Consider the following 16,470-nt stretch of genomic DNA (forward strand, 5'->3'; position numbering starts at 1 on the left):
TTTTTCTTTTTACCTTGATAAATGACAATATATTTTGTTTAAAAATAAGACCCAGAGCCAAAGCCAGAAAAAGAGCACGACCCTCCTGATTCAAAATTAAGAGTCCATGCTAATATATCTGCAATTACAAAAGTACACACGAATATTGGAATAAAATGTTATTGACAATAAATCATAAGTGGTTATAAATTATAAGATGAGGTTATAAATTACCTGTTTTCACGATCAATTCTGAAGATTGTAGATTTTCTACTTCTTCTTTCAGTTCTTCCACAATTAGTGACACATCATCGCCAATCAACCAATCCCTCAAACAAATCAAAGCTTCTACCATTCTTGGGTGCAAAGAACTTCGGAATTTATCAAGAACTCTACCACCTGTAGAGAATGCTGTTTATGAAGCAACGGTTGAAACTTGAGCTGCTTAGATGTCTCAAGCAATGGATGATAAAGTTGGATACTTTGAGCTATTCAACTTCCACCAAGAAAGTATATCAAACTTAGCAGACAAAACAAGTGGCTCGCGCGATTCCATCAAGTATGCATCAACTTCGTTCCTAGCACCATGATTGTAATCACAAGTTTCCATAAGTCTACTCAAGATGGCCGAAGTACAACTGTTGCTTTGAGGAATTGGCTGCGATTGAGACACTTGTTTTTCTTTGGTAGATGTATGGTTTTCATTGTAAAACTTCAACAATTCTTGAAACTTCTCTTTAATTCGAAAGCACACCATACCAGACTCCATCGTTTCACCGGTTGCCATTTTGATACAAACCTTCACAAGTCCCATCTTGTACCGAGGGTCAAGAACGGCGGCAATAATCAACATGTCATTGATTTTGTCCGCATCACCCCAATACTTATCAAACTTAGCCTTCATGTTGAAAGCCATGTTTCTTAAAATACTTGTTTGTGCTGACTTTAGTGTTGTTAACAACTGCCGAACTTCATAGATTTCACGGAAGAACAGATTCGCCGTCGTGTAGTGTGTCCCGCTGAACTTCAATGTTACCTCGTAGAATGTCTTCAAGAAAGTAACGTACTCTTTTGCTTTCTCTCAATCGATATCAGTTGGAGGCCCTTTCCGTTGTTTTCCATCTTCATTCTCTCTAAAATAGTTCTCATAATTTCCGTCAACAGCCATCATATCAAATGCCTTTTGGTATTTTATTGTTGTCTCTAACGTTAGATATGTCGAGTTTCATCGGGTGGGAACATCTAAGCACAAACCAGCCTTAGAGTCGATTTTTTCTTCAACGACGCATTCATCAAACTTCTTTGCTCTTGTTGTAGAAGACCAAACAAACTTCACTGCATTTCTGATTGTCTCAACAGAATCATCGATTTCCTTCAAACCTTCAGTCACAATCAAATTCACTATATGAGCGCAGCAAAAAATATGCAAAGACTTACCATCCAGAAGAACACAATCGGGGATGTCTTGTAGTCTTTTTTGCAGGTAAGTCAACGCTGTATCATTTGAGGAAGCATTATCAACTGTGACTGAAACTAATTTTGTAATTCCCCATTTGCGGATACATGTCTTGAGCTCCCTTCCAATAGTATCTCCTTTGTGGTTGGGAACAAGGAAAAAATTGATGATCCTCTTATGCAACTTCCAGTTGTCATCTATAAAGTGAGCGGTGACACACATATAGTTTAGATTCTGAATAGACCTCCATGTATCTGTAGTTAGAGACACTCTATACTTTTGCAAGATTGTCTTCATACTTTTTTTTTCTTCCAAATATGTTTGATACACATCTCTAGCCACTATAACTCGAGAAACAAGAGCAAGTCTAGGCTGAATGGTGAAGCAAAATTGTTTGAAAAAACAATTCTCAATGTGCTTGAAAGGTAACTCGGTACCAACTATGTACTCAACGCAAGCCCTCCTACCTTTTTCCTTAGTGAAGTTAGCGATCGTCAAATTAATAACCACGTCACCACTCTCGGTTTTGTGTATCAAAACTGCTTGCTTTGGATCTTCTTTCTCTTGCCTTCCCGGGAATTTTTTACACCTTTCCATATGAGAATTCAAAGTGCTCGTACCATGCTTCTGTCCATGACAAGCAAAGTCTTCTTGACAATAATTACAAATAACCCTCAAACCATTTGAAGTTTTGACAAAATGGTTCCATACCTCGGATCTTCTTTTAGGCTTTCTCTTTCCCAAAGTAGTTTGACTACTTTGAGTGTTGTTTGTAGTTTCATCATCTTCCTCATGATCACTTATTGGAATTGGCTCCAAAAAAGTATCCATTGTAATCTAATGCCTGTATTAAGAAATTTTAAATTGTTGGAATTGATCTAGGGTTTAAGAAAAATGGTAACGTTCGGTAAGCGGCGGAATTTTAAAAATTTTCTTTTAACTAGTAAAACGTTTTTACTAACCTAGACAAAGAGCAAGCACATGTAAATAAAAACTAATATGAGCATTAAAGATTACTAACCTTTTAGAAGCTTGAACGTTGAGAAGCTTGTGGAAAAGGTTGCAACGTTCGTCTCCCCTCGCAGCACGTCTCTCTTCCTTCCTCGGCAACTCGAGCAACCACGAAAGTTTCTATCACTAAATCACTCGAGAGAAAAAGAAATTAGTGTGTGGGCACTTTTAAACACTACGACTTAAGAACGAGTCTTGAAGTCGAAGAGCTAAACACTAGGTCAAATGAGGACCTAGGTGCCAAAACAAAAAAAAAACGAAATTGAATAGAAAGAGAGAGAGAGAGGAGTCGGCCAAGTCTAGAGAGAGAAGCTCTCAAATCTCTAAAACTTGGATGAATGAAATGTGAAGAATGAGGCTCCTATTTATAGGAGAGGTCTCACCTTCAATAAGGTAGTGTCCTCTTCTATAGAATATCACATATTCATGAGCCAATTTCCTCTTTTCCCACTTGAGATACTCGGCCAAACAAGGTCTTCTAGAAGCCTTGATTTGTTTCCTATTTTGTTCCTTTCTCTAGTTGGCCGAAATTCTCTATGCCATGCATAGGAAATTTGTTTCCTCTTTTTCTTTTGGCAAGTATCTTGATACATTTATGCACAAAATATTGTCTCTTTCCCTTGGGTAGTAGGCGCCCATATTCAATCTAGAAGGGGCTTCTAGAAGCTCCTTCATTTGTTCATGACAACATGAAAAATGCCCATTAAGAATTTTCAATAAAATTCTTATGAAATGAAATTAATTCACAAGGCCCAATAAGACTGATATTGGCCGAGTGATACATGTCATTAAATGACCTTGTCAAAAATTTATTGACATTCATTTCATCCTATGTCTCAAAAGACAAAAATACCTTTTTGACAATTTTCGTAAAACTTGTCTCGTTCTTGTTTTGACTTAGCTTCTAGTTTAACTATTCCTACTCGATATGATTTGTGACAGTGACCTCATGGATCCAAATGAACAAAGCTTGAGCTAAACACTTGGACTCAAAAGTTCACAAACCTTTTCCAAGTTTAGCTTAATGCCAACTGACTCCACTAAAGAGTTGACACTGAAAATCTCTCGGTTCAAATGAATTTATTTTCTACTCAAGAATTATACCAAATTATGATGAGCGGATCCACTGAATATTATCTATGTTTACCCTTCATGAATATCATCAGCTAGTCGGGATTTACAAAAATTACCATTTTACCGTTCTAGCTGTTATTTCTTCAACTCCTTTGTCACTTGTGAATAAGTTAGAAACAATGTATTGACGAGGAGCTAACAAGTCACATTGTTTCATCCAAAAGAGTCAGGACTCAATTTGGACACTGGCCAGTTCATTTATTCACACTCCAAGGAACAAAGCATGAGGTGATATACGTTGCATTTAAGCAATCTTGTACATGAATTCCATATCTATGAGAACTTCACAAAGTTACTCATGACATTCTCACAACTTAGTACTTCACCAATAGGCCCTGTTCGGAATCACATAGTGAGTCCGAACTCTTACTTTCTCAAATGAGAATACGTAAGTTGTGAAATGGCATGTCTCATTTCAGGATTAAGGTAAGCATGATGCAATTCATACGTAGTGACTTTGAGACATAAGATGTTAAATGGTTTGTTCTTATTTTTTCTATAGAAATGCACTGGTCAATTCAGTACCTTCGGAAGATACCTAGAAGAACTATAGAGTCTCCAACTCTCAATGCCCCATAACCAGACATCATAGATTCTCCTAACAATCGTACTGAGGTCAATAGTCCTTTGACCCTTAGATTGCGAATATATCGTTTTAAGCAAATTACGAAGAGTTTGTTCATGCAAATCTACATTTGTCTCTTCGTAAGTTGTTTAGTTTGTTTATGGACTAAAGACTAATGTTTTATCATAAATCTTCAAACAGACAAGGAGGAATGAATGAACGTTTCAACTTTTTATTAATGAATAAGCAATTACAAGCAAGAGTCTTCGTGAGACTTTATTACATCAAATGTATAAAATAAAGACTACAACTCTTCTTGTGGGCACCATTGACAACATAAATAACAATAAACCATGATTAGTGGTATTGGTGTAAACTATCTTGTACATATGTAAATCTAACTGATATCAAACTTTCATCCATGTTGTCGAAAATCCAAGTGTAAAAAGAAGGCAAAAACTTCATAGATATTCAGCTCCTAATAATAATAGTATTATTAACATGTATAGTGGTAGTATAATTAATGTAGAGACAAAGACCGCTAGGATTTTCGATGATCGTGTACATAAATTGGATCATCCTCATCAGAAAGATGGGAAATCTATCTAAGGTTAGTGATCATGAGATGATGAAGAGAGTTGAGGTTTTGAAAGAGGCTGTTTTGCCGAATGAGGAACTCAGTAAAAAGGGCTGATGATTTCATTGAAAGGGTCAACAAAAAGAGGGTTTTTGAAGCTAAGGAATTGCTATGTGATTTTTAGATATCGAGTGTTAGTAGTGTTGTAGACTTATATTGCTTCAACAACTATATGATCTTTTTTTTGTTTTGTTTTTTGTTTTAGATGTTTCTCCTTGTTGATCACTTCAGAGACTGGTTGTGTGTATTAAGTAATATGGTTTTTTTTCAGTCATGTTTAAGAAATATTAATAGTGTAAACATCCCTTTTCTATTGTACACATGATTTCACTTATATTTTGCGGATGATATCTTATCAAATGTCGTCACTAAGAACAACGAAAGAATCAGAACTTAGTTTCGTACCATGAAAACTCACCAGAAAAAAATCCAAATCCTCAAAAATATTCATTCATTTTTGGGGAACTTTATAAAAGCAATTACAGAATTCAGCATTAGTTTTAAACATAATCCACATATACCACCACGCGAACACGAATGAGTTCATCGGAATGGAAAAAGTTGACCACTTTCATCCCAATCCGAGCCATATATACTATGTGAGAAAATATTAATTTGTTGACAATGGTTATCAGACTTGAAGTTGAAGACTACTCTATATTTGTGTCTTTCTCATTTCTCTATATTATATGATAATTTGTCGCCACAAAAATCATTCCAAGACATGAGCTAGAAGACATTAGCACTTCAAGGATGTATATACACACACATACTCACAGTCGCACACAAACCTTCAAACCTTACAGTATTGCTATGAATAATGACATGAAAAGCCTAGTAGAAAATAAACTTTATAATTTCAAATAGCAACACAATAACATCTTGGATTTGAATCACGTCAATTTGACCAAGTTTAAATAGTTTTTTCAATACAGCTCTTGATCAAGCTCAAATAGTGAAATTTTTTATAAAAAAAAGTGCCTATATCATTGCAGTGTGGAGTCACTTACAAAGGCTTTTGATGATGGATTTTGCAGCAAAACTTGGGTCCTTTAGAGCTGAAGTTAAGTGAAGTCAAAACAAATTAACAACCTAAAAAATAAGCATCGTCTCTTAGAGTTCAGAAATACGTACGAAATTCAATGTTCCAAAGAACGTATTATCAGCGAAGTTCTGAGTAGAAGAGGGTCTCTTTAAGTAGAAATAAAGCAACACTACAACACAAATTATACAGAGTCAATACATCGAACACATGGAGCTCAATTATTTCTACTTACAGAGAGAGAGTTGTCGATGTATTTTGGTCGGCCGAGATTATTGAAAGCGTATCTACAACGAACGCAACACATGAAAGACATCTTTCAACATCAAACCTCTGAGAAAAAAAATATAGATGATTAACTTACCAAAGCAAAGAGAAAACGAGATTGGAATTTTGGCGACCAAAGTCAGAGAAGTGGGACGAGACAGATTTCGTATGCAAAGCAACGAGGATGAACTGGAAAGAGAAACAAAATAGTTTAGGGCTTCTTGTTTGCGGGTTGGGTCGGTGCGACCCGCTATTCCATTGATGAGAACCGAAACCGTCCGACGAGAATCAACGGTTCGGTTTGGTGCACCCCGAAACTGGTCGGGTCTTTGCGGATTGGATTCGTCGGGTCAGCGGAGCGGATTGGACGACAGTTTCCTCGGGTTGACGGGCTCGGGTTACAGGCTTAATTATAAGCAATGTATCACTTTAAAAAAAAAAAATTAATCTTGGGGTAAAAAATTTTTTTGAAACCAGATTGCTGCACATGTTGGCTATTTCACTAAATTAAGACAAACCATACTATTTTGCATATTCATAACTTTAAATTGACTATTTAGTTATATCACCTTTAATATATATGAATATATCTACTTCATGTTATAGCTTATAAGCCTTGATGAGTTTTGAAGTTGTTACTTGTGAGAAAACTTGAAAGTGTAATTTTGGGAACTTTAATGAACTACTCAAATTGTTACAATTTTTTTTATCATATATGTTGGAAAGAAGGGAAAGCAAGCTTAATATAAGAATATCAAATAAACAATGTTCAACTCAGACGATTTTACTTTTTTTTCTGTTATATATAGAGTTAAGTGTTGGGTATATATAAAGCTCAATGGCCAGCTTTTGAAGTATTTTTGTGAATACTCTCTCTCTCTCTCTCTCTCTCTCTCTCTACCTACCTACATTATTGGGCGCTATTATTTTCCATTGACGCGATAAAAAAATGTGTACGCATCACGAACATACCCGTCTTTGGACGCGATATGGTCGCATGTATTGGTTCGTGCCTAAAATAAAATGGACATAATTTTGATGAGCGAAATTAACAAAAAAAAAGGGCAAATCTAACACGACTAACCACAATTGTTTCCCTTCATGCCTAAATGTACATATTGTAGTAGTGGATATACCGTCATATAGAATAATTATTAGGAAAGGAAAATTTCTCCATTAACGATATACTTTTGTATAGATCCATGTGCTCAGTATCTTCAGCCTAGACAATTCCTTCTCCTTCTTGATTTTGATGTTAGGCCCGTTGAATTAACAATTATAAACTCTCGAGAGTTTAATTCTTGTACTAAACAACAATGTACAAATAAAAGAAGGGTTCATTAGAAAAATAGCCAATTTAAACGTTTGACATTGCTAAATAGTCAAAATTTCGTAAATCTTAGGTAAATGGCCACAAAGATAACGTGGCCCTATCAGAAAATTTTACGCTTTCCAGGTTTGTCCCTTCTTTTTCTTTCTTAATTTTCATTTAAATTTTGATTATTAATTCGGCAGTTTATGTAAGGCAGTTTTTTAAAAAATTTGAATTTTAAATAATATCTTATATTTTCAAAAAAAAAAAATAGCAATCAGTTATTTCTACATTATTTCGTGGATTCCTTATAACGTATCAATGCCTAAAATATACACAACAATTATTTTTCTGATTTTGTTTTCTTTAAAATCGTAGTTCATGTTTATACATATTTACATACAATTACAAACATTTAGAGTTATTGACACATATTAACAGATATTAACACATTTATTCTACGTTTGTATTTGAGTATTTTTGGAAGTTATTAATTGCTTGTGATCAATCCATAGATGCCGATAGATTTAAATTTGAATTGTGTTATGTGTTTAAATTTATAAATTAACTATTTAGTTGACTTAATCATGTTAAGAGTCATTATTTCCAAAAATATAGCAAATAATTATTTTCTACATAACTACGTGAATTGCTGAATCATATTAGCGCCCAAAAATAAACGCAACAGTTACTTTTATTATTTTGTGTTGATACAATCGTTGTTCAAATTTACATATATATGAACAGATATTTACAAAACATTTACAATTATTTACACATATTAACAGTTATTTTCAATTAATAAATTTACAAAATTCAAATAAAGATCCTGATGGTGGTGTTCGCGATCGATAAGATTTTGCTTATGAAGTCTGAGTGAATCTTGTTGTCGTTATTGATTTAGTCCTCTTTACTTTCTTAATATGTGGAATATTAATGGCCCGATTTATTGAGATTTTTTTAAATTAAAATCATAACATAATTAGTTTTGAGCAGGAATGATTTTTTTGGGTATTCGTCTATTTACGTCTGTAAATAAAAGACAATGGCTATTTACCTAAGATTTACAGAACGTTGATTATTCAGTAATTCTCAACGTTTAAGTTGGCTATTTAGCTAGTTAATTGAATAAAGATCAACAGTTGAAAGCAATTCTTTGAACTTGTTGTCAATGAAAATCTCCATAGTAGAGAGACAAGTTCAAAAGTAGACTGTGCGAGAGTAAAACAATTGTTAATTTAGCTATTAAAAAACAATTGGTAATCTTAACGAAAACCTATTGGTTAACTACATAATATTTTGCGAATCAAATCAATCAGAAAATCAAATCCGATTATATCTCTTCAAAAATCTTGAAACTAAAAACAAAATATCTTTAATTCGATTTGCGGAAAGATGACACATGTAATTTAAGTAACTCGAATTTCTTGAACAATTTGTTGTAAAAAATCTTGAACAAATTGTAATATTTTGCCAAACTACATCACCATAAAATTTAACAAGTTGCTTACTTATTATTCTCAAAATGATGGATACAATAATGTGCAGTCCTTTTAAATCCTCATCAATCAAAATCAAACGCAAAAAGACATTGAACAGATGAATCAGAAATTCAAAAGCATAATCATACGATATATGACTTATGAGCCGTGGAATTTTGGCAGTTCTCTGTGTGAGATCTCATTAAATATCATGCACTGAATATACAGATGTTATAACTTATATGTATGCATATATTTATATATTCGAATATTGGTAGATAAACAGTGAAAGCGTACCCTGACCTACTTGCACGTGGCAAATACTTTACAAACAGCATAAGTACAAAATTATATGGTCGTTGGGCATTGTGAATACAGTGACTTGTGAGAATGTAAAAGAGTTTACGATATAATAAAATTATGATAACAAAGTCTCTTTCGTTTTCTTTTCTTTTTTGCTATCACTCACGGGTTTCCTTCTTGTAATCTTGCAATTATCAAATTCCCTTATCGACATTCTTGCAAGTAAAATCCAGCAAGGCAATACAAAACCATTATTTTTTATCATTTAATTTGTCATAACTAGCTAGTTCAATCCAATCCACACGCAATGCCTCGTTCAGTTTAACAAGACTAATATATATGATATTATAACGTAAGAAAACCCACAAAATATTTCAATAAAATTTAGTAAAACACGATGTAATTATCAGCTTATTTTTTTCTCTTGAAAATGAGTGATACCAATTGCTTAAAATTGACTGCCATGTGTAGTGGTGTGTATATGGCCTTTAGAAGAAAAAAAAATCAATAATGTATGCCACGGACATATAAATGAAGGTGTCTATGATCATGTAAGTTAATAAAGAAATATTATTTTGCGTACTATAAATAAATATTATAAAATAAACGTACAGATATACATTTAGTTCCCTTAAAAAAACTACACTGTGTGTAAAAGGATGACTTGAGGGTAAGGAAAGTCCAAGACCAAGAAGACAAGAGAATAGGTGTTACTGTGGCCTGATCTGATCATCGATGAAAGTCTTGTACTGTTTTGGTTTTTAGCCCATGACTTTATTTCTTTGGGACTTATATCTTATAAGGCAATACAACTCTTCTTCTTCTTTTTCTTCTTCTTCTTCTTCGCTAGATTTTCATATTCGCGCATTTACATGCACGTATATATATATTGTGCTTTTACTGATAGTTACTGCGCCTCGTATATAGAAGCTAAGCCGTACTATTACACTATGCATGAGTCGTGTTACTCGTGTATCATATGACAATGATACACTTTGTATGTGAGATTATTCACATCTCTAGTCATGCTGATCCGATAATTTTAGTTTGATTTATATATGCGTACAGCTATTATGTTATCATAAAATCATAAAATATGATGATAAAAAAACAGACATGTATGCTACAAAATGGTACTGCATAATATATTTATATGTGTATATATATATATATATATATATATATATATATATATATCCCGTATTCTACTCATCCTTTAATAAACCTACGATTTTCCAAAAGTATTTAATTTGTATTGAAATTGTTTTGAGCATGCATGCATGCATGCATAATATATTTATATGTGTGTGTATATATAAATTGTTTTGAGCCCACCTCAAATTTTTTTTTTTACACTTTTTACCCACTTTTCATTTTACTTTTATAACTTTTTTACCTTCAAAATTTACCTTTCAACTTTTTTATAACTGTTTTGAGCCCCCCCTGATTTTTTTTTACAAATTAATCTCCCCTAAAGTGAAATCCTGGCTTCGTCCCCGCATGCATGTATTGAAAGTTTATGAGGATCTATGTGAAGAGAAGCGTTCACATTACAATCACACCATTAACTACAAAATAATGGTGTACATTAATCTCGGTTCCTAGTTAAAAATTATAATAGTATTTTAGTTAATCTCGGTTAACTTTAACCTTGAATTTTTGGCTAATCTTGGTTAACTTTTTTCTTTAATAAAAATCCATTAAAAAAAAAGTTAGTCTCAATTAACTTTTCTTTTATTATTTTTTTAAAAAAATAAATCCAAAAACTATAAACAGCTTGTTTTGAAAATACATTTTTTTACGTGTAAAGGCTAGTAACCTCGACTAAACCTTTTTTTGACCGGCCGGTTTGTTGAAAATAGGATTAAAATGTCCATCATTATTCCTACTTTATAGATTTATTAGCAATCTCATTACCTTCTCACATTGATAGATGAGATTTTGATTTTTTTAACTCATTCTTTAACCGACCAATTAAAATTAACCGGAAAACATATTTAAAAGTTTAAATTAAACGCTAGACTCTAACTTAAAAATAAAAAATTGATTTTCGGTTGACTGGTAACCAAACCAATGGGTTTTTCCGACAGATTCGGTTACCAGTTAACCGGATAACCGGATAGCTGTAATGCTTAGGATTCAAATAATATTTTGACACAGCAAGATGACTTGTATTCATAATGCATATTGCAAGTTAAGATGTTGATACTAGTTTTTATTTTTTTTATGTATAAATGTGTGATATTTATTATAATCCATGATTATGTGTATATTAACCATGTAACTAAAAAAACCAAATGATGTATATTTTGATTTATTAGGCCGTAGTGGTTTTTTCCCAATATATTTTCTGTCTTAAATATATGTTTGAGAACATGCAGATTTCCACATTATTTGAAATATTTATGTGAATATGGCCACACATAATCACACCATGTATAGTAAAGTGAAACAACCCCCCACCTACGTGAGACGGTGAGAGTAACTAAGAAATTATAAAGTAGTTTAATATAAAAATGAGACTCATGCGTGTCCTAGCTTGTGATATCATGCTTTTTCTGACCAAAATCTAGTGAGACAAACGTTTTGCCTAGGCACTAGGAAGCCGTTGTTGGGAACTTTTAATAATTTGAGAAAAAGAAAAGGCAAATATATATATTTTAACTTAGGTGACTTAGGATCCTATACATTTACCCTACCACGACAGAATAATTAAAAATATGGTCCATTATACTCAAACCCCACCTATATCATAATACGTACACAAAAAAATGCACATACACTTTTGCAGAACTATCGATGCATGGCAACAAAAAAATATATCAAAATAAAAACACAATGTAGCTACTTCAAAGTTAGTGACTATTTGTTTTATTATTTTTTATTTTTACAATTCACAACGGCCAGCTCTTTTCCAAGTGGGACGGTAACGCAGAGGTATTGAAGTGTGCAAAACAACAATAAAAACAACAAGCAACAGAAAGATAAAAGAAATATATTTCTCAATAAAAGGAAAAGAAAAGAAAAGCAAAATCAATGCATTGGTTCTAGTTATATTTCTCTTGGACCTTACTCTTTGGCTCTTTTCTCTCTTCCCTTGATACCCTCTCTTTTCTTTCATTTTCTCACCTCCCTAAACCCTATATTTTCTCATCAACCAAACAAAAATAATGATAATCATAAATTTATTACATAAAAAGTCAATTTCTCAAAACTCCACTATTCATCTCTCTCTCGCGTATATTTTAAAATCTTTTGCGTCTCTCTCTTTCTCCAATGTATATAAAGTTATAAACTCTTGTGAGATAAAACGCTTCGCATTTTTCTAGTCTCTATTCTCTCTCTTTCTCAGTCCGGTCTCGTGAAATGCAGCAAACGGAGGAAGAGGAAAAACGACAGGCGTTTTGCATAAACGACAACGCGGATATCCTGACGGAGATTCTGAAGCGGCTCGACGGCGCGTCGCTGGGCGCGTCGGCGTGCGTGTGCCGGCTCTGGCGGGCGTCGGTGAGGAGCGACGCGCTTTGGGAGCACCTCTGCTTCCGCCACGCGCCGCCGCCGCCGCCGATGCGAGCCGTGGTGACGGCTCTCGGAGGATACAAGCGGCTCTACATGGTCTGCGTCAGGCCGGTGCTGAGTCGGCTCGGCGGCGCCGGCTCGGGCCGAGCCTGGACGAGCCGCGACGAGGTTCAGCTCTCTCTGTCCCTCTTCTGCGTCGATTACTACGAGCGGCTCGGGAGACTCGGCGGCTCCGAAGGAGTGTCGGCTTCGGCTTCGGCTCCGTCCTCGCTCATGTTCCTATGCAAGCCGGTGAACGTCTGATGTTTATGTTGACTATTTTTCGGGAGGTTTGACCGACGAGTGATATTAGTTCATGAATTTATTGTTCTTTTATTATTCATAGTGCTACTATTATATATTGGTTTGTTGGTGTTATTATTTATAGTACTTATTATATATATTTCTGAAAGAAAAAAGAAAAGAAAATAAAAAGCAGTCACTAGTGGGGCGAGAAATGAGATTCTTATTCTTTTATTTTATAGAGTGTTTTGTTATGATATTAATTTCTTAGAAATGTTTTAGGACTGCTTATAGTTATAGTATTTACTTGAGATCAGTTGAAACAAGTTTTCAATAGTTATGTATGGACAAGGTTGGTTTATACTTTATACTCTTTTTTTTTTTTTTTTTTTTTTTTTTTTTTTTTTTTTTTTTTTTTTTTTTTATCGAATGGTTTATACTTTATATACTATGAATGTGAAGTGATTAATGGATAGAAATTTCATTAATTGGGCTTAATAAGCCATTAAATATCAAGATTAGACCCTAATGTTCAAAAATATCTAAATATGGATTTTTGACCCAAAATCGGACAAAAATACCCTTGATTAAAAAAACCCATATTTTTCTCTCATTTTCAAATGATTTTCATCACAATTCTTTTTCATGTCCGAATTGGTTGCACTAGGATTAGAATTTTCGGTGTTCAGTTTCGATTTTGAGGGTTTCACATTGTATCTCATCGTACGGCATCGTATCGCATCGTACGACACCGTACAGCATCGTACGATATCGTACATTATAATGTACGATAAAATTCATACACATTATAATGTACGATATCGTACGATGTCGTACGATGCTGTACGATGAAATACAATGTGAAACCCTCAAAATCGAAACTGAACACATACCCAAATTCCTAAAAAAAAAAAAAAAAAATCGAACATGAAAAAGAATTGTGATGAAAATCATTTGAAAATGAGAGAAAAATATGGGTTTTTTGAATCAGGGGTATTTTTGTCCGATTTTGGGCCAAAAGTCCATATTCAGATATTTTTAAACATTAGGGTCTAATCTTGATATTTAATGGCTTATTAAGCCCAATTAATGAAATTTCTCTTAATGGATGCCTAAGTTATGTATTTACTTTGAATTCAAGGGGGCTACGATAATAGTTTCTAAATGATGTATAACAATGAAGTAATATACTTGTCTTGAATAATCCACAATATTTATAAACATTTTGATTGAAAGGTTAAATGATAGGTGATAATCCACAATATATTTAGATAGTTTTAGATGATTTTACATTCAAAATTATGTGAGATTTGGTCAAAATAATGATCTTATTAATAAAGAAATAAACTTCTAATAATATTTTTATTTGAATTCAGAGCCTCATGTTGGTGTGATATTTCACCTTAAAATAATTTCGATAATTCAAAAGCAAAAATCGATTTTAATTTATTAATGAACCTCAAACTTCTGTCACGAGATCAAATAAACTTTGAATTATCATTAGATAAATGGACAATCTAAGATGAAATCATTAATATTGGCATTGATTATTTTATTGAATTGAATTAAACAAAAATATAATGAAATGAAGTGAAATCATTGACGAAGAACAATGAGGATTCGAGATGGAGAAAATTAAATGCTCCGGTGAATTATGGGTATTGCTCGCGCAAGAAAAAGGTCCTATGTTTATGTCCTAGAACTCCTAATTTATAGGCCTTGAGGAGAGTTGTCGAGCTCCGTTTCTTGAGGAAACACGCTATGATTGTATTGGTCTCTTTGTCTCATCATGTGCCACATACACTACTCGATCCGGTATTGGAGGGAAGGTTAAGAAGGATGTGGTTTACTAGTCTTGAGATCCTTAACTCAAGAAATTCGAATTGAAGGAGTCTTCGCTTAGTAGTCGGACCAAACTAAGCCAAAACTGGCTTAAGCTCGCAAGATTCTTCGTGATGGGCTAAGCCAAAAGTGACTTAGCTCGTCATGCCTCATGCGATGTACTAAGCCTTAAATGAATTAGCTCGCTAAACTTTCTCGTTACAAGCTACGCTAAAAAAAGACTTAGCTCGTCACTTGTTTGTTCGTGACGGGCTAAGCCATAATGGCTTAGCTCGTCGCTTCTTTGCTTGTGACACGCTAAGAATAAAATGGCTTAGCTCGTCACGATATGTAGTGGGCTACACACACCAGACCTCGAGGTCGCCCTCTAGGCCCGGGCGTAGTGCTTGACTTGGCCCAAAGAGCTTTTCTTGACGAGGGGAAAAGTTAGATGCTATCAGCCGATCAACACCATGTGTATGGCATCGTGCATATGTATGTGTATATATATATATATATATATATATATATATATATATATATATATATATATATATATAACATACATACATACATGAATAGCGTGTGTGAGAGAAATAAAATGAGATTTTTTAGCTTAACATATTGCACGGCGCGTCAACATCGACTATGTTCTCTCTCATATTTTTGCAAGTGAACGTTTGATGTGTGTGGACTATTTTTAGGAAGTTCGATTAAGGAATAATGTTAATTGAAGATTAATTTGTACAATTAATAATGCTATTAATATAAAGTTTGAGCTCGGCAAAACTACTTTTTTGAGGCTCAGAAAAAAAAAATTGGGATACCTTTTTAAGAAGAAATACTTATAATTATTTGAAATTTTCCTCCTTCACTAGAATAATAAAAATCTAGCTAATTGAAACTAATTTAAAAATTACAAAGACTTGTCTAAAATCAACAACACGAATTTGCTGCAACTAGCATTTCATTGGCTTCTTTTAAAATTTTAACCCAAGTTTTATTTTATATTATAAAAAATAGTCCACCGACTCGCAGTAAATTAAATTAACTAAATCGTTAATTAGTTAATTTAATTTACTGTGAGGTGACGGACTATTTTTTTAATAAAATAAAACTTAGACTATTTTTAAGAAAAAAAATGATAGAATATTGAGCTACCAATATAATTGCACCAATCAACAATACAATAAAGTTTAGATAATTCCCAAAAAACTAAGTTTCAACAAACTTTTCCACATTGTTAATAAATTTATATATAGCGTTAATATCTTATACAGATATGTCAATATTTGTATTAGTAGCGTCAAATTTTGGCTATTATATTAAAAATAAAAACTTTGAGTGACTTGTTCATTGTTTCGACTATTTTATAAAAATCAAATATTTTTTTAGAACGAAATCTGTATTATTTATGATATTGATAAAGAGCAAATACAGAAAATTCGCAATAAAGATAAAACTTAGACTATTTTTAAGAAAAAAAATGATAGACTATTGAGCTACCAATATAATTGCACCAATCAACAATACAGTAAAGTTTAGATAATTCCCAAAAACTAAGTTTCGACAAACTTTTCCATATTGTTGATAAATTTATATATAGCGTTAATATCTTTTATAGGTATGTCAATATTTGTATTAGTAGCGCGGCAAATTTG

General features: G+C 33.2%; 1 protein-coding gene across 1 annotated transcript; it reads left to right on the forward strand.

Annotated features, from left to right (window-relative positions):
• Positions 1–12,090: 12,090 nt before the first annotated feature.
• SLY2 (F-box family protein) lies at positions 12,091–13,408 on the forward strand. Its single transcript, XM_089627112.1, has one exon. It carries the CDS (start codon positions 12,554–12,556, stop codon positions 13,007–13,009), a length of 456 nt encoding a protein of 151 aa, XP_089483238.1. The 5' UTR covers positions 12,091–12,553; the 3' UTR covers positions 13,010–13,408.
• The last annotated feature ends 3,062 nt before the right edge of the window (positions 13,409–16,470 follow it).

This window comes from Urtica dioica, chromosome 1, assembly GCF_054948205.1.
Source record: "Urtica dioica subsp. dioica isolate 48M chromosome 1, U.dioica_male_clone48M_v1_H2, whole genome shotgun sequence".
Lineage (NCBI taxonomy): Eukaryota > Viridiplantae > Streptophyta > Magnoliopsida > Rosales > Urticaceae > Urtica > Urtica dioica.

Excerpts from the sequence above, each read along its gene's own strand:
- SLY2 (XM_089627112.1), top strand. The coding sequence starts at position 12,554 with ATGCAGCAAACGGAGGAAGAGGAAAAACGACAGGCGTTTTGCATAAAC.